This window comes from Balaenoptera ricei, chromosome 4 (assembly GCF_028023285.1).
Source record: "Balaenoptera ricei isolate mBalRic1 chromosome 4, mBalRic1.hap2, whole genome shotgun sequence".
NCBI classification, from domain to species: domain Eukaryota; kingdom Metazoa; phylum Chordata; class Mammalia; order Artiodactyla; family Balaenopteridae; genus Balaenoptera; species Balaenoptera ricei.
The window spans coordinates 95,784,977-95,804,403 of NC_082642.1; the positions used below are offsets into that span (position 1 = coordinate 95,784,977).

At 37.1% G+C, this 19,427-nt stretch overlaps 1 protein-coding gene across 10 annotated transcripts in view; it reads right to left on the reverse strand.

Annotated features, from left to right (window-relative positions):
• Positions 1-19,427, reverse strand: part of CFAP91 (cilia and flagella associated protein 91) — a 130,567-nt gene that overhangs the window by 75,895 nt on the left and 35,245 nt on the right. For all 10 annotated transcript variants that reach the window (XR_009502929.1, XR_009502927.1, XR_009502928.1 and 7 more), the window contains 4 exons: positions 7,579-7,756; positions 4,224-4,381; positions 2,059-2,241; positions 1,016-1,158 (listed from right to left, as the gene is read on the reverse strand). Coding sequence is in view for 6 of the 10 variants with exons in the window: in XM_059921041.1 (XP_059777024.1) it covers positions 1,016-1,158; positions 2,059-2,241; positions 4,224-4,381; positions 7,579-7,756 (662 nt within the window). In the remaining 4 variants the exon portion in view is untranslated. The remainder of the gene's footprint in view (positions 1-1,015; positions 1,159-2,058; positions 2,242-4,223; positions 4,382-7,578; positions 7,757-19,427) is intronic.

The following is a 19,427-nucleotide window of genomic DNA, read 5'->3' on the forward strand; positions in this document are numbered from 1 at the left end:
GAATAAAAGGGAACTTCCATACTCTAATAAAGAATATCTACAAAAACTCTTACAGAAAGAGAAAATGATGAACATAGAACTCAGAATCGGTAAATGGAGACGGGGATAATGTGGGAAAGAACCACACAGATATAAGTAAATAATTGTCAAGGTCTTAATTTTTATCTTGAGTGTGGGCTCCCATGGATCTTTATGCTATTACTAACTGAACAAACAAACATGCATGGACCAGTGATGACGGTATGTCATAAATCAGTGAGTCTCAAAGTGTGGTTCCTGCAACATCAGCATCCCCTAGAAACTTGCAAAAAAAATGCAATTACTCCAGCCCCACTCCTACTGAATCAGAAACTTTGGGGGTGGGGCCCAGCAACATGTGTTTTAACAAGCCCTCCAGGTGATTCTGATGCAGGCTAAAGATAGAGCACCACTGTCATATACTATGGATTCAAATGTATCCATGTCTGAACACCTATAGTCCAATTAACAAAAGAGAAAGCCAAGCTGACGGATGAAGCTGCACAGCTGGCTCATGGGAGATGACCATCAAACTTTCTCATTTAGCTGAGTTTAAACTAGATGAGTGGGATGCTGAACATGACTCCCTTTCTTCATGATGCCCTGGTAACAAATCTAAAAGGGAGAAAATGAGGCCTATTACACTATTAAAATCAACAGTAATCCTGAACCCTAGAAACCTGTTACACCTCAATGTTGTGTCACATTTTACTGTGTAGATCCAAAGTCAGAACCACTTTTAGAAAGTAGCGTGACTTCTGCAAATGGGGAGAATAACCTCTAAGAGGTTTTCCTACAGTTTGAAATGAGGGGGAAAAACACTGATTGGCACAGCACAGGTAACTGCCAGAAAAGTCTAGAGAGGAGAAAGAATGTAGGCTTGTGTGTTGAGAACTACTGGACATTGCTGCCCAAGACAAAGTGCAATTTTTGGAGTGTAGTATATCTCTGTAAAAGTCACACTAGAAGCATCTTGTCTTCCAGATAAGAATTATACCTTATGAACCTCTGCCAACTCATGGTCCATCCTTGCAGCCCTCTTTAGAAAACCATCTTTGGTGGTAGTGACTTTTGGTTTTGGAGGTCTGATTCGGGGTTGTGTCACAAATTCTGGGAGACATGACTCAAGTTCGACTAATCCTGTAGGAAGGAAGTACATGTTTAGTATCCGGTGCTTAAATACATCATTTGGAAGTATGCTGTTAATTTTAGTAGCTGTGTGCCAAGTGGTTTCATTTAGAATTATTGATAAGGTGTATCTCATATAATTGAATTGTCCCTGAAATATAAAGGAAATTTCTATATAATTATATTCTTGATGACTTAGATCATAAAATAAGAAATGCATTCTAAAATGAAAACATTGCCCTACAAAAATGTAACATTCCACAATAATAGACAGAAAATTAATGATCATATGAAACATGGCACCACCATTCTAAAGTGGATGTACACCAGGTTATCATATTCAGCTCTGGAGATGGTCAGCCAGAGGTGCAAGTTCAATTGTGTGACCATCAACTCATGATCTTGGCCATGTGATACTCCAACCTCTCAACTGAAATTTAAATAATTTTAAAAAGCCTCTCTTGGACTTTATAACAGGTATAACCCTCTCCACTAATTTATCCCCTACTTATCCATCCCCTTGCCCACTAGTTTTCTGGCATTTCTTCATAAAGAGCCAATTTCATTAAATATTTCTTGTTTGCTTCACAAACCTGGTATAAAATTTTTTTCTATTTCATTTTTGCAAAACTTTGATTTTACTGACATTAAACATGTTTAAATGTTTAGTAGTTTACTGACTTTACTCCTTAATAAATTGTTGCATAGTGTATCCATTTATTTATTTGGGTCTTAGCAGTTTTTATTGGTTTCTGTGAACTCATATTATTAATAATACTAAACATGCAATTGCTATTTCTTGCAAATATTTTAATTTTTGATTAGCTTTTAATCTAAACTGCTATATTTTATATATTTATATTTCTAAGATAATACTCTTATACTAGACTTGTAATTATGTGAATTGCTTACCTTCATAGGTGTTGAGATAGTGGTTTTTTACTACAAAGTCCTCTGAGTTGTTGTCTGTGAAACGACCAAGGCGAGATAGAGGTCCATAGACCTGTGATGCATAATCAGAATAATCCTTGATGATATTTCTTCTCTCCAACTTCCCTTCTATATTCTTTCCCTTTCCCAAAAGTTTTCTGATTGCTAAAATAAAACATACCTCCATGACTATCTCCAAAATATTGTTCTGAATGGTCCAAATGCAGACTAGTAAACCATAGTTTTATTCACAGGAAGGCTACTGAACTGAATTTCATTACGATCACTCACTGCAGCCAGAACACTTAAAACATAGATCTGACATCTGTGTGATCCAGATTGTCATGAGACAGGTGGCCATGACAGAAGCTGAATCAGCTAGTGTTCTCAGTTGGTACTCATCAAAAATCTTTTATAACTGCATTCTAAGCTCTGGGCCAGAAAGAGGTATTCAATGAAAGTTTGTCAAATGAATGAAAGAAACTCAAAGTAACTGAAAAATATGTGTTCAATAGAGACTGAGGGAATTATTCTCTCCTAAGAGAATAATTAAAAGGGAAGGAAGACTACAGGTTCTTCAAAAATTTCTGTCCATCTTGGCTAACACCAGAATAAATCAGAATATATCCAAGCTTATAGATTTCAGAATTGTTTGGCAGTCTCAGCTGTACACAATAGGAGTTTACTCATCTAAGGAGTCAGGCTTACTACTTCCACCTGTTCCTTTTCTTTCAATCCCATCACAGACCCATCCCCTTTTGAAGGCTCTACATCATGCACTCAATGGGTGTAAAACAATATTATGAGATTTTGAAGTCACAATTGAAAGAGGTGGTTGCACTTGCCACTGCTGCCTTTTGGATGTTATTTATATTTGATCCTCAGTGCTTCTGTGTGTGACTTGGGATTTCATAATTACATAAAAATAGTTTACATTTTAATAGTTATTTATAAAAATTAGTCAACCCATCATTGGTTATATCTAGTACTGAAAAGAAAAAACTGTTGACCATATCTAAATGCATACCTAGCACCTAGTTAAGTAAAAAGTCATTTTCTCACACACACACACAAAAATTCAGGGGCATATAACAGTGAGAACAGATAACAGGGACCTGATTTATCTGGGGGCAGGGGTCCTTGAAGGTCTCCCCTGAGGAAGTGACATTTGAGTTGTGCCTTAGCCTGGGTTCCCCCACAGGCAGAACCTGAGACAAAGGCATGTGTACAGGTAGTTTATTTGGGAAGGTGATCCCAGAGGGCAAGAGAGAGGGACAGGAGGAGTAAAAAAAAAAAAAAAGTAAGTCAACCCATCACTAGTTATGTCAACTACTGAAAAGAAAAAATGTTGACAGTATCTAAATGCATAGGTGCAGCTAGTTAAGTTAAAAGTTATTTTCTCACATCAAGAAAAAGTTTAAAAGTTCACTAAAAATAATTTTTAAGGAATTAACTTTTTGTAATTGTTTTGCTAGGAAAAATATTTTGAATAATTTTTAATGTGATTACATTGCTATTATTATGTGTATAAATTGCTAATTTGCATATATAAGCGATGCATTACAACTTTTATAAGTTAATTATATTAAAAGTCACTCAGCAAATACAGCAAATAAAGCTAAATGCTAATAAGTTAAATTTTCTTAATTTAAATTTTAATTTAAATTTTTTATTTAGTTATTCTTAATCCTCCACTGACTCCTCTTTTTATGTATAAAGTACAGATATATTTATAGTACATAAACAGATATACAGTATACCTGTGGTATTAAAATTTCATGGCAGGGGGATGAATTGGAAAAAAGATGTCTGAATGTCTTTTTTAGTGGAAACAATGAAAAAAAGGTTGAGAAACAGGGCTCTCTATCCAGGGCCTCAGCCCATGAATATGGGGAGCCCAACACCTACACACACGCCCCATAATGTCAATAACTTGACTACCTGTTAGAACATCATTACTTGATTTTCTTAGTGAGGAATTTTCCTCCACCCTTCTACTTTTGAGAAATAACTCATCTCCTGTTCCTTATCTATTAAATAACACTAGGACCAAAAAAGAATTATATCACAGTTAAGTCAGGTTTGGTCAAAGACCCAAAGCAGAGCCAACTTTTCCATTCTCTTCACGGTTCATACTGCACCATCACCTGATACATGTGTGCGGTGAATCTGTGCCAACTTTGCCTCCTTCACCTCCTGAAGTTTAGACCACTGGGCATTCAAGCACGCCATGTTTACTTCATTTTGATTCTCATCACGCTTCTTCAGCAGCTCTTTTAGAACTTCCAGGCGAATCTCCTGCAGTCTTCAAGTAAATCACAAAACATAAAGAAGTCTACAATCTCTCAAATAGGGTGCTCTACTACAGAGAAAGGGAACACTTGCCATAAACAGAAGCTTCTCTTTGGGCTGGTATCATATTCATGTATCTTAAAAAGACCACTCTGGCAAAAGTGTGACAAATGAATTGGGGGTTTGGGGTGGCAACTCAATAGTGAGTCTCTGTATAAGAGGAATATGTATGGGTGTAGTTCTGAAGGACAAAAAAGAGTTTGCTAGGTAGATGGGGTAAAAAAGGGCTCTCCAGGCAGATGGGCCTAAGTGAACAGCAGAATGTTTGTGCACAGTTCCAGGTCGACTGGTATTGCTGGAGGGTTAAATAATAGGAGGAGTGAGAGAAAATGAGGTTGTGGCATGCAGCCTTAAGTGGTGAATGTGAAAATGCCAGCAGCTGACACATATAGATAATCATTCTTCGCTTCCCTTCCCCTCACCTTCACCTTGTTCTCCCAGGACTACCTTGCTTATGTGTACATATGACTTCAAAATTTGTACTTCAGCCCAGGTATTTCTGAACTAGAACTTCTATCTACTTGAATCTCCAGCTATATCCCCTGACAACCTCAAAAAAACCTCACTCATTTTATTCCCCCAGAAATCTACCCCTTCTCTTACCTTCTTCCCTCCTCTAATGATTCCTTCTCTAAAACACTTCTTACATCTGTTCCCTAGCCCATGTCTTTGTCATCTCTCTCCTGACTTGGACTCTGGTTGTTAGTCTAGTCTTTCCTCCTTTCAATCTTTGTTCCACATAGCGGTCAAGATTTTCCTTCCTAAAATGGAGATTTGAATATTTTACTCTTAAAAATTTACACAGTAATTTATTCAGTCACTCATTTGTCAAATATTTATGCCAGGCAGGGAATAAACAATGGTGAACAAGATAAAATATGTTGTCTCAAGAAGCACTGTTCTAGTGGAGTAGGCATATAAACCAACATTTACAACACAGGGAAATACATACCAGCCCAAAAGAATGAAAAGACTCCTGTGGGAGAAGAAATGGCAGAGCGCCTCTTCTAGCACTATTCCCAGTTGATCAAAGGGAAGGAGGGGGATGGTGGGGAAGCCTTCCTTCAGGAGCCATTAACCCAGCACTTGAGGATAAACAAGGGTTGAGATTTGCCACATTGACAAGGGAGAAGTGCGGCCTCAGCAGAGAGAGCTGAATATTCTACTCAAAAGGACTAGAGACAGGGCAAACATGTTATACTGGTGGAGGTTCTCAAAGTGAATACACATGGGAGGGTAGGGAAACAGTGACAAGTAAATACAGGGAGGTAGGCGTTTTTAAAAATAAGCACACACCAACAGTCCCCTTTCTTTATAGAGTTGGAAATCCTAGGTTCAATTCTCAACTTCATCACTTACCTCAGCCTCTTCAGTCATAAAATGGACGTAATAATAGTATCCATCCCCTAAGGTTGTTGTGAACGTTAAATGAGTGAATGTACACAACATGCTAGAACAGTAGTTCTCAAACTTGAGCATACATCAGATAACCTGGAGGACTTGCTATGACACAAATTGCTGTGCCTCGCCCCCTGATTCAGTAGGTCTGGGATGGAACCTGAGAATTTGCATTTTTAACAAGTTCCCAGGTAAGTGCTGATGCTACCCATCTGTGGACCACACTCTGAGAACTACTGGCTTAGAACTTAGCTCAAGCATGAAATAAGCACTCTGTAAGTGCTGAATGCTTTATGAATATCATCATTATCATCTCCATCACCATCATCATCATCGATATTATCATCTACCTGATAGCTTTTTACTCATCCTTCAACATACAGCTCAGAAGCTACCTCATCTCAGTACTTTTCCCAAATATCTACCCATCTCAAACAGAACTAACTCTTCTCCTGCCTGGGTTCCCCTAGCTCTTTGTGTATAGAGCAGCACATCACCTGAAGATCCTGCCTGCGAGTTATTGGTTTGAAGGTCTTTCACTCCATCCCCACCCACCTGCCCCCCTTCCACCCCTCACCCCCTGTTCCAATGGTCCATAAGAAGCCCTGTCAGGGTAAAGCAGTTTCCTGTTTCCAGTCCTGAGGTGGGACTCAAAATATATTTATTAAAATTAACCTCAGTTTAACCAAAGTACATGTTCTCAGGTGATATCTTCATTCTGGCCAGATACATTTGTAATATTCTTAATGTCCTTCTGACAAGAATATTCCTCTTCAAATTGCAGCAATAAATTTAAATTTCTGCAGACAGGATTGGGTATGTGACACCTACTCTGCCCCAAACACGATTTTCTATTAAATTGCAAGCTTTTACCAAACATCACAGTCTGCATCCAGGGTTCATCAGAAGGTGTTGCAAAAAGATAAACATATTTTGAATTCAGAACCACACTGAATCCCTAACTCTATTGGTCCCTAGCTTGCTTGCATGTAAGCACACTGTCAGGGGCTTGGTAGTACTGCTGTGAGCAATGAAGTACCTCAGCACAGCCTGGAACAAATGGCACCCTCAAACTTCCCTTCCTTTCCTTCTTGCTAGGGAGCTGTAATTTTTTGGTCCTCATCATTTCTACATATTCCAGAGACAACCTCATTACTGAAAATACATCAGTTAAAATGACTGAAAATTCAACCAGAAATACCTTAGCATATTATTACTTACGTACTATGAGCTCATCTCTTAATTGAAAAGTTCCACTGTTTGTCTTTTAAACAGAAAAATGCCTCATTGGCTATAGCTAGAACCCAAGGTGTACTGACGGTGAATCTAGTACCAGGGGGAAAGAGATGGGGTCAGCCAGGAGGCTGTTTGATGGATAGGAAGAGGGCCAAAGTCTAGGGACCGTGGCACTGGGAATGAACAGAAAGGGACAGTTTGAAAGACATTTTGCAGAAATCAGTGGGATTCTAGGTAAGACCCTAAAGAGAAAAGGGAAGAGAAGAATCAGAGATGCCTTGAGGAACTGTTTAAATTTGGGTTCCACACTGAACTACACACACAAAGAAGGCATTATACATTTTTATATTATTGGAGAGAAAATTATAGAGCTATTGCTCCTGAAGCCCAATTTCCTAACTACAGATTAAGGATTGCTTTTAAACCCATACATTTGGGAAAACGCTCTAAAGGTTAAAAGTATTAACATTAATCCCATCTGTGCCGAAGCAATTATCTGGGTGATTAAGAACCTACTTTTCGATCTCCTGCTCTCTGAAGGCCCACTCCTTCCTCTCCATGGCATTCATCATCCTCCTCCTCTTCTCAAACTGGGAGGTGTCACTCAGAGGGGGGAGAGTGGCTTCCCAAGCACGCTTCTCCCGGGCACGTTCTATCATCTCTACCTCAGCTTGTCCTGCCGGGAGACCTCGACCTGGAAGATGAAGCAGAACACTTTAGAAACACACAGACAAACTCATGTACCTATCAGTATTTAATTTACTCCCTTTCAGTTCCTGTCCTCTTTAAATTCAAGGGCTATGACAGGATGAAATGATATCAGGACACATCTCCAGATATGCCTCAGAGTTTATTATCTGCCCTGCACTGTCTCTTGTTAACAATTCAGCCAGAAGACATTTTAGTTACATGTAAGATGCTAGAAAGTATTTGAAGATATTAGGTGATTATGAAATAATCACACCTTGGAATGTCCTATATTGGAAAAATTCATATTTTGAAATACAAAGAAATATCAAAATAACTTGCAGAAAGGTCATAGTTAGTACGTGGTGAAACTCAGAATTTGCAAGTGGCAATCTGACCCTTACGGTCTTATGTATTACACTATACTCCCCCTCTAATAAAAACAAATATGAAACAAACATGAACTATACAGACCAGCCCACAGCTAATATCACACTCAACAGTGAAAGGCTGAAAGCTTTTCCTCTGAGATCAGGAAAAAGAAAATGGTGCACTCTCTCACCACTCCTATTTACATAAAACTGGAAGCCCTAGCCAGAGAAATCAAGCAAAAAAAAAAAAAAAAAAAAAAGAGGGCTTTCCTGGTGGCGCAGTGGTTAAGAATCCGCCTGCCAATGCAGGGGACATGGGTTCGATCCCTGGTCCGGGAAGATCCCACATGCCGCAGAGCAACTAAGCTCGTGTGCCACAACTACTGAGCCTGAGCTCTAGAGCCTGCAAGCCACAACTACTGAGCCCAAGTGCTGCAACTACTGAAGCCTGCGTGCCTAGAGCCCATGCTCCACAACAAGAGAAGCCACCTCAATGAGAAGCCCGCACACCGCAAGGAAGAGTAGCCCCCGCTCGCCACAACTAGAGAAAGCCCACATGCAGCAACGAAGACCCAACACAGCCAAAAATAAATAAATAAATAAATTTTTAAAAAAAAGAAATAAAAAGGCATGCAAATCAGAAAGGAAGAAGTAAAATCATCTCCGTTTGCAGATGACATGATCTTATGTAGAGAAAACTCTAAAGACTCTATCAAAAAACTGTTAGAACTAATAAATAAATAAAGTTGCAGGATACAAAATCAATACATGAAAATCAGTTGTATTTATACACACTAACAATATCTATAAAAGAAATAAAACTATTCCATTTACAATAGTATCAAAAACAATAAAATTCTTAGGAATAAATTTAACCAAGGAGGTGAAAGATCTATACAGTGAAAACTATTAAAACATTGATGAAAAAAATTGAAGAAGACACAAGTAAAAATATATATATATCCCATGTTCATGGATTGGAAGAACTAATATTTTTAAAATGCCCCTACTACCCAAAGCCATCCATAGATACATCCCTATCAAGAGTCCAGTGGTGTTTTTCACAGAAATAGAAAAAACAATCCTAAAATTTGTATGTAACCATAAAAGACCCATATAGCCAAAGCAATGTTAAGAAAACAAAACTGGAAGAAACACTTCCTGATTTCAAACTATATTACAAAGCTACAGTAATCAGAACAGTATAGTACTGGCATAAAAACAGACACACAGAGCAACGGAACAGAATAAAGAGCCAGAAGTAAACCCATGCATGTGTAGTCAACTAATATTTGACAAGGAAGTCAAAAATAGTCAATAGGGAAAAGACAGTCTCTTCAATAAGTGGTGCTGGAAGGGCTTCCCTGGTGGCGCAGTGGTTGAGAATCTGCCTGCTAATGCAGGGGACACGGGTTCGAGCCCTGGTCTGGGAGGATCCCACATGCTGCGGAGCAACTGGGACCGTGAGCCACAACTGCTGAGCCTGCGCGTCTGGAGCCTGTGCTCCGCAATGGGAGGGGTCGCGATAGTGAGAGGCCCGCGCACCGCGATGAAGAGTGGTCCCTGCACCACGATGAAGAGTGGCCCCCGCTTGCCACAACTAGAGAAAGCCCTCGCACGAAACGAAGACCCAACAAGCTAAAAAAATTAAATAAATAAATAAATAAATAATGTAAAAAAAAAAAAAACATTAAAGCACCATAATCTCAAAAAAAAAAAAAAAAATAAGCGGTGCTGGAAAAACTGGGTATTCACATGCAGAAGAATGAAACTGGACCCTTATCTTACATTTTTCACAAAAATTAACTTGAAATGGATTAAAGACTTAAATGTAAAACGCTTAGAAGAAAAGATAAGGGAAAAGCTCCTTGATATTAGTCTTGGCAATGATATTTTGGATATGACACCAAAAGCACAAGCAACAAAAACAAAAATAAACAAATTGGACTACATCAAACCAAAAATCTTCTACACAGCAAAAGAAACAATCAACAAAATGAAAAAGCAACCTATGAAATGGGCAAAAACATTTGCAAACCATATATCTGATAAGGGGTTATATTCTAGATATATGAGGAACAGATATTACTCAAAACAAAAAACAATGTGATTTTAAAATGGGCAAAAGATCTGAATAGACATTTTCCAAAAAAACATATAGAGATGGCTAACAGGTACATGAAAAGGTGTTCAACATCACTAATCATCAGGGAATTGCAAATCAAAACTACAGTGAGATATCACCTCATGCCTGTTAGAATGGCTATTATCAAAAAGAAGAGAGAGGACGCTCTCCTCTTCCAAGATGGACTGCATTCTGCCTATGGAATGTGTATCTCTGCTTTCATTTTACTATGGTTTAATTCTTTCTTGTACGAAGCCAAGGACCCTCACTCGGCGGCCTATCCCAGGAACTCACCCGAGACCTGGGACATGACCACCCTCTTCAAGCCCCATTTTCCTGCAACCTCTTTACAAAGGATATTAATAAATCTACTTCTTACCCCCCCCCCAAAAAAAGACAAGCAATAACAAGTGCTGTCAAGGATGTGGAGAAAAGGAAACCCTTGTGCACTGTTGGGGGGAATGTAAATTGGTACAGTCATTATGGCAAATAGTTCCATAAGAATTCCATAGAGGTTCCTCAAAAAATTAAAAATAGAACTACCATATGATCTAGCAATTTTCCTTCTGGGTATATAGCTGAAGGAAATGAAATCACTACATCAGAGAGGTATCTGCACCCCATGTTCATTGCAGCATTATTTACAATAGTCAAGACGTGGAAACAGCTGAAGTGTCTATCGGCAGATGAATGGATAAATAAAGTGATATATATATATAAAGTGATATATATATATATATATATATATATATATATATATATAGTCACAAAAAAAGAAGAGAATCCTGCCATTTGTGATAACATGGATGAAACTTGAGGGCATTATGCTAAGCAAAATAAGTCGGTCAGAAACAGATAAATACTGTAAAATCTCATTATATCTGGAATCTAAAAAACTGAATTCATAGAAACAGAGAGTACACTGGTGGTTGCCAGGGGCAAAGTGGTAGGAGAAATGGGTGAAAGTGGTCAAAGGGTACAAACTTTCAGTGATAAGATGAATAAATTCTGGAGAGCTAATGTACAGCATGCTGACTACACTTAACAAAACTGTATTGTACACTTGAAAGTTGCTAAGAGTGAATCTTAAATGTTCTCACCACACACACACACACACACACACACACACACACACACAGTAAATATGTGGGGTGATGGATGTGTTAACTAACCTTATTGTGGTAATCATTTTGCAATATATATGTGTACCAAATCATCATGTAGTACATCTTAAATTTACACAATGTTACATGTCAATTATGTCTAAATAAAGCTAGGAAAAAGAACTATACATAAACAAAATATAGTATATTTTTAATTTAATATTTACATATGTGATATTTTACTATAAATATTCTGTTACTTGCTTTTTTATTCAGCTTTGTTTTGGGAATCTGGCCATGCCAATATATAGAGACGTAATTTCTTTCTTCCATTGTAGGACTCTACCACAATTTAAGCTATCTGCTCAAATTGACATTTAGATTGGTTCTAATTTTTTGATTATACATAATAATGCTGCAACAAACATCTAATACTGGTCTCATTATGCCCATGTATGAATTTCTCTAGGAACCTTAGAAGGATCTAGAGCCTAGCAACTAATCACAAAATACAATCATTTAAAATATTTCTGAATATTGCCAAATTTGCCTCCACAAAGCATATTTTTTCTCAAGCTTTCTGAGATTCTCCTGACCCTCTTCCACAGTCCATGCTACCTAGTCTCAGCTGCTTTTCACAGTCCTTACAAGTATTTAGTGGTTCAAAGACTCATATATACATGAGTTTCACTGAGAATGGAATTTGTTCTTGGGAGTTGTTCTTTTGGAGTTGTGCTTGTTGCTTTTGTGTAATTTCTGGGAAGAGAAAAGATGCTGATTTACATACATGGTTACACTGCGAGTAGAGATTTGGATTAGAATTGCTTGAAGATATAAAATACTTGTGAGAGAAATAATACTTATTCAAGCATGAGTCTTCCCATTTATAAACACAATGTTCCTCTTTTTTTGTCAAATCTTTGTGTATGTGCTTAAGGAACAATTTATATTTTTCTCCATAAATGCCTTGTGCATGTTTTATTAAGTGCTTTCCTGGGACTTTGTTATTTGTTGTTATTAAAAATATGATTTTTGATTTTTCAATAATATTTCTAATTACATATTGCTCATACATACAAAAATTACCAATATTTGTATGTTGGTTTCATAATAGGATACCTTATTAAACTGAGGTTCTTAGTTCTGATAATTTATTTCATTTGATTTTTCTATATGAGTACATTGTCTGCAAATATAGTTTTGCTTCTTCTTTCTAATCCTCATACCTAATTCTTCTTATCTTACTGCACTGACTCAATTATTTCTCTATCAGGATGCTATTATTGTCATATTGGGCAAACAATTAATTGTTGGATGAAACTGCCCCATGCAGGGCAGGATGTTTAGTATCCATGCCAGCCTACCTCCCCCAAACCCAACCCATTTGTCTCATCATTATTACATACAAAAATACCATCCAGGTTTCCAAATGTCCCTGGGGGTGATAGGTCATAGCCTAGTTTAATATGCTCTGGGCTGAGATCTTCTCTGCATTGCTAAATAATAGTGGTGATAAAGGAATCACTGTCCTTTTCTTTATTTTAAGGGTAAAGCTTCTCAAGTCTCACCTTTAGTATTATGTTTATCGAAGATAACCTTTATTAAGTTCCTAAAATTTCCTTCTGATCTCAGCTTATTTAGAGTTTATAACATGAATGCATGTTGAATGTTATCAAACAGTACTTTTCCTGCACCTATAGAAGCATTTTTCTGACATTTTCTGTTAAAATGGTAAAATGCATTGGTTAGTTTTCTGATATTGTACTAAACTTGATTTTGTACAATTAACCCATTTGGTTATGATAAGTCATCTTTTTAAAATACTACAAGAGGGCTTCCCTGGTGGCACAGTGGTTAAGAATCCACCTGCCAATGCAGGGGACACGGGTTCGAGCCCTGGTCCGGGAATATCCCACATGCCGCGGAGCAATGAAGCCCATGTGCCACAACTACTGAGCCTGTGCTCTAGAGCCCGCAAGCCACAACTACTGAGGCCACGTGCCACAACTACTGAAGCCTGTGCACCTAGAGCCCGTGCTCCGCCACAAGAGAAGCCACGACAATGAGAAGCCCACACACCGCAACAAACTGTAGCCCCCGCTCACTGCAACTAGAGAAAGCCTGCGCACAACGAAGACCCAACACAGCCATAAATAAATAAATAAATAATAAATAAAGTGTACAATTCAATGGTGTTCATATAAAAATAAATAAATAAATAAATAAAATACTACAAGATTTGATTGCTGAACCTAGGGTTTCTGCTCCAGCAACTTGGGAGATGACCCTGCCCCAATAGGGCAGTGATGGCCACTGAGCAGAGAGGAAGGCCTGCCTCACACCTGGCTATGGCCCTACCCCCTCCATCTCCAACCCTACCTCCTACCAAGTTGATAGCTGCCAGCACACTCTGAGTAAACAAATGACTTCTGTTCGTGTCAAATCTAGCTCTTCCACCAAAGGCACTGGGTACCTGCAGAGTATATAGGGACACTTGTACATAAGCCCACCCATTAAAGATCGCTGTAGGTAACTGTTTCACCTAAATTCATAGAGACAGAGAAAGTTAAGCAAAATGAAAAGACACAGGAATGCATCTCAATTGAAAGAGCAAGAAAAAAACCTCTGGAAAAAATAGTGAAACAGAAATAAACAATTTATAAGATAAAAAATTCAAAGCATTAGTAATAAGAATGCGAGCTGAATTAGGGAAAAGAATAGATGAGCAGAGTGAATATTTTAACAAGGAACTAGAAAATATAAAAAAGAACCAGTTAGAACTGAAGAATACAATAACTGACATCAAAAACACACTAGAAGGGGGACTTCCCTGGTGGCTCAGTGGTTAAGAATCCACCTGCCAATGCAGGGGACATGGGTTTGAGCCTTGGTCTGGGAAGATCCCACATGCCGTGGAGCAACTAAGCCTGTGCACCACAACTACTGAGCCTGCGCTCTAGAGCCCGCAAGCCACAACTACTGAGCCCATGTGCCACAACTACTGAAGCCTGTGTGCCTAGAGCCTGTGCTCCACAACGAGAAGCCACTGCAATGAGAAGACTGTGCACCGCAACTAAGAGTAGCCTCCACTCACCACAACTAGAGAAAGCCTGCATGCAGCAACAAAGACCCAACACAGCCAAAAATAAATAAATAAAAATAAATAAATTAATTAATTAATTAATAAAAAAGAAGATGAATAAAAGCTTGTCTTTAAAAAAAACCACACACTAGAAAGAATGAATAGCAACTAAGTGATAAAGAAGAATGCATAAGTGATCTGGAAGATGGAATAATGGAAATCACCCAATCAGTGCAGTAAAAAGAAAAACAAACTTTAAAAAATGAGAACAGTTTAAGAGATCTCTGGGATAACATCAAGTGTACCAACATTCCCATTATAGGGGTTTCAGAAGGAGAAGAGAGAGAAAGGTTGTGAAATGTATTTGAATAAATTATGACTGAAAACTTCTGGAACCTGAAGAAGGAAACAAATATCCAAGTACAGGAAGCAAAGAAAGTTCCAAACAAGATGAACCAAAACAGACCCACATCAAGATAAATCATAATGAAAATGGTAAAAATTAAAGAGAGAATTCTGAAGGCAGCAAGAAAAAAACAAAGAGTCATTTACAAGGGAATACCCATAAGGCTGATGTCTCTGCAGAGACTCTGCAGGCCAGAGAGAGTGACATGATATATTCAAAGTGCTAAAAGAGAAAAATCTGCAACCTAGGATACTCTATCCAGCAGGATTATCATTTAGAATTGAAGGGGAGATAAAGAACTTCTCAGACAAGCAAAAAACTAATAGAGCTCATCAATACTAAACCTACCCTAAAAGAAATGTTAAAGGGTCTTTTGTAAGTGGAAAGAAAAGGCTATAATAAAAGGTAAGAATCTATGTGGAGGAGGGGCGTAAAAAGGTAGATATTTTGAATAGGTGTGAACTTAAATTACTACCATTTAAAACAAGTAGATGTAGTTATAGGTCATAATACAGGAATTCCATGGTAACCACAAATCAAAAACCTACAACAGATACACAAAAATGGAGAGGAAAGGAACATAAGCATACTAGTAAGAAAATCATCAAACCACAAAGGAAGAAAAAGAAACTAAAAGAAGAAGAAAAGAACAGGAAAGACCTACAAAAACAACCAGAAAACAAGTAACAAAATGGCAGTAAGTACATAACTATCAACAATTACTTTAAATGTCAATGAACTAAATGCTCCAATCAAAAGACATAGGGTGGCTGAATGGATAAAAACGCAAGACCCATCTCTAGGCTGCTTACAAAAGACTCACTTCAGAACTAAAGACACACAGAGACTGAAAGTGAGAGGACGGAAAAAGATATTTCATGAAACAGAAATGACGAGAAAACGAGGGTAGCAATACTCATATCAGACAAAATATACTTTAAAACAAAGGCTATAAAGAAAGACAAAGAAGGGCATTATATAATGATAAAGAGATCAATAGAAGAGAGGATATTATACTCGTTAACATATATGCACCCAGTACTGGAGCACCTAAATATATAAATCAAATATTAACAGACAAAAGGGAGAAATTGACAGTAATATAACAATAGTAGAGGACTTTAACACCCTACTTATATCTTTGGACAGATCATCCAGACAGAAAATCAATAAGGCATTAGTGGTCTTAAATGATACAATAGACCATATGTTGGACTTAATGGATATCTACAGTACATCCATCCAAAAACAGCAGAATACACATTCTTTTCAAGTGCATATGGAATATTCTCCAGGACAGATCACATACTAGGCCATAAAACAAGTCTCAACAAATCTAATAGAAATTATATCAAGCATTTTTTCTGACCACAACAGTATGAAACTAAAAATCAATTATGGCAAGAAAAATGAGAAAAGCACACACATGTAGAGACTAAACAACATGCTACTAAAAACCAAAGGATCAATGAAGAAATCAAAGAGAAAATCAGAAAATATCTTGACAAATGAAAATGGAAACACAACCTTCCGAAAATTTATGGGATGCAGCAAAAGCAGTTCTAGAAGGGAATTTTGTAGCAATACAGGCCTTCCTCAAGAAACAAGAAAAATCTCAAATAAACAACCTAACCTACCACCTAAAGGAATTAGAAAAAGAAGAGCGAAGCCCAAAGTCAGCAGAAGGAAGGAAATAATAAAAATCAGAGAGGAAATAAATAGAGCAAAAAAAAAAAATTAGAAAAGATCAATGAAACCAAGAACTGGTTCTTTGAAAAGATAAACAAAATTGATAAAACTTTAGCCAGGCTAACAAGAAAAGAGAGAGGACCCAGGTAAACAAAACAAGAAGCAAAAGACGAGAAGTAACAACCAATAACACAGAGATTTACAAACTTATAACAAAGTACTACTAACAGTTATAAGCCAACTAATTGGACAACCTAGAAGAAATGGAGAAATTTCTAGAAACACACAAACTTCCAAGACTGAATGAGGAGGAAAAAGATCATCTCAACAGACAGATCACTAGTAGTGAAATTGAATTTGTAATTTAAAAAACTCTTACCAAACATATAAAGAAGAGCTAATAATATCCTTCTCAAACTAATCCAAACACTTGAAGAGAATGAAACACTCCCAAATTCATTCTATGAGGCTACCACTACCCTGATATCAAAACCAGACAAAGACGCTGCAAAAAAAAAGATTACAGGCCAATATCTTTGATGAATATAGATACAAAAATCCTCAACAAAATATTAGCAAACTGAATCCAACAATATATAAAAAGGATCATACACCATGATCAAGTGAGATTTATTTGAGGGATGCAAGGATGGTTCAGTATTTGCAAATCAATCAATGTGATACACCACAGTAACAAAAGGAAGGAGAAAAATCACACAATCATTTCAATAGATACAGAAAAAGCATTTGACAAAATTCAAAATCCATTCATGATAAAAACTATCATTGACGTTGGTATAGAGGGAACACATTTCAGCATAATAAAGGCCATTTATGACAAACTCACAGCTAACATCATACTCAAAGGTGAAAAGCTTTCAGTCTTTACTCTAAAATAAGAAAAAGACAAGGATGCCCACTCTCACCCCTTCTATTTAATGTAGTATTGGAAGTTCTAGTCACAGCAATCAGACAAGAAAAAAAATGCATCCAAATTAGAAGGGAAGAAGTAAAACTATCACTCTTTGTGTATGACATGATACTATATATAGAAAACCCAAAGTCTAATACCCGAAAAGGTATTAGAACCAAAAATGAGTTCAGCAAAGTTGCAGGATACAAGATTAATACACAGAAATCTTTTACTTTTCTATATACTAACAATGAACTATCAGAAAGAGAAAGCAAAACAGAAAAAAATCCCATTCAAAATCCCATCAAAAAGAGTAAAATACTAAGAATAAACTTAACCAAGGAGGTGAGAGACCTATACTCTAAAAACTATAAAACACTGATGAAGGAATTTAGAAATGATACCAAGAAATGGAAAAATATCCTGTGTTTTGGATTGGAAGAATTAATATTGTTAAAATGTCCATACCACCCAAAGCAATCTACAGATTTAATTCAATCCCTAACATAATACCCATGACATTTCAACAGAACTAGAACAAATAATCCTAAAATTCATATGAAACCACAAAAGACTCCAAATTGCCAAAGTAATTTGAGAAAAGAGAACAAAGCTGGATGTATCATGCTCCCTGACTTCAGACTATACTACAAAGCTACAGTAATGAAAACAGCATGGTACTGGCACAAAAACAGATATAGAGATCAATGGAACAGAATAGAGAACTCAGAAATAAACTCATACTCCTATGATCAATTAATCTATGACAAAGGAGGCAAGAATATACAATGGAGAAAATACAGTCTCTTCAATAAATGGTACTGGGAAAACGAGACAGATACATGTAAAAGAATGAAATTAGAACATTCTCTCACAACATATACAAAATAAACTCAAAATGGACTAAAGACCTAAGTGTAAGACCTGAAACCATAAAATTCCTAGAAGAAAACATAGGCAGAACACTCTGACATAAATCATAGCCATATTCTTCTGGATCTGTCTCCTAAGGCAAAGGAAACAAAAGCAAAAATAAACAAATGGGACCTAGTTAAACTCAAAAGCTTTTGCACAGCAAAGGAAATCATTGACAAAATGAAAAGACAACCTACTGAAAGGGAGAAAATATTTGCAAGTGATATAACTGACAAGTGTTTAATATCAAAATATATAAACAGCTCATACAACTCAATATCTAAAAAACCAAACAACCCAATTAAAAAATGGACAAAAGAGCTGAAGAGACATTTTTCCAAAGAAGACATACAGATGGCCAACAGGCACATGAAAAGATGCTCAACATCACTAATCATCAGAGAAATGTAAACCACAATCAGATGTCACCTCACACCTGTCAGAATGGCTATCACCAAAAAGTCTACAAATAACAAACATTGGGAAGGATGTAGAGAAATAGGAACCCTTGTACACTGCTGGTAGAAATTAAAATTGATGCAGCCACTATGGAAAACAGGAGGTTCCTCAAAAAACTAAAAATAGAACTACCATATGATGCAGCAATTCCACTCCTGGGTATATATTCCCCCCCCAAAAAACAACCCCAAAACACTAACTTGAAAAGATACATGCACCCCAATGTTCATAGCAGCATTACTTACAGTAGCCAAGATATGGAAGCAACCCAAGAATCCATCAACAGGTGAATGGATTAAGAAGATGTGGTGTATGTATACAATGGAATTTACTCAGCTATAAAAAAGGAATAAATTTCTGCCATCTGCAACAACGTAGATGGACCTAGAGCATATTATCCTCAGTGAAATAAGCCAGACGGAGAAAGACATAGTGTATGTTATCACTTACATGTGGCATCTAAAAAATAAAACAAAGGAGCGTATATAACAAAACAGAAACAACCTCACATAGAAAACAAACTAGTGGATACCAATGAGGAGAGGGAAGGGGTGGGAGGGCGAGACAGGGGTACGGGATTAAGAGATACAAACTACTATGTATAAAATAGATAAG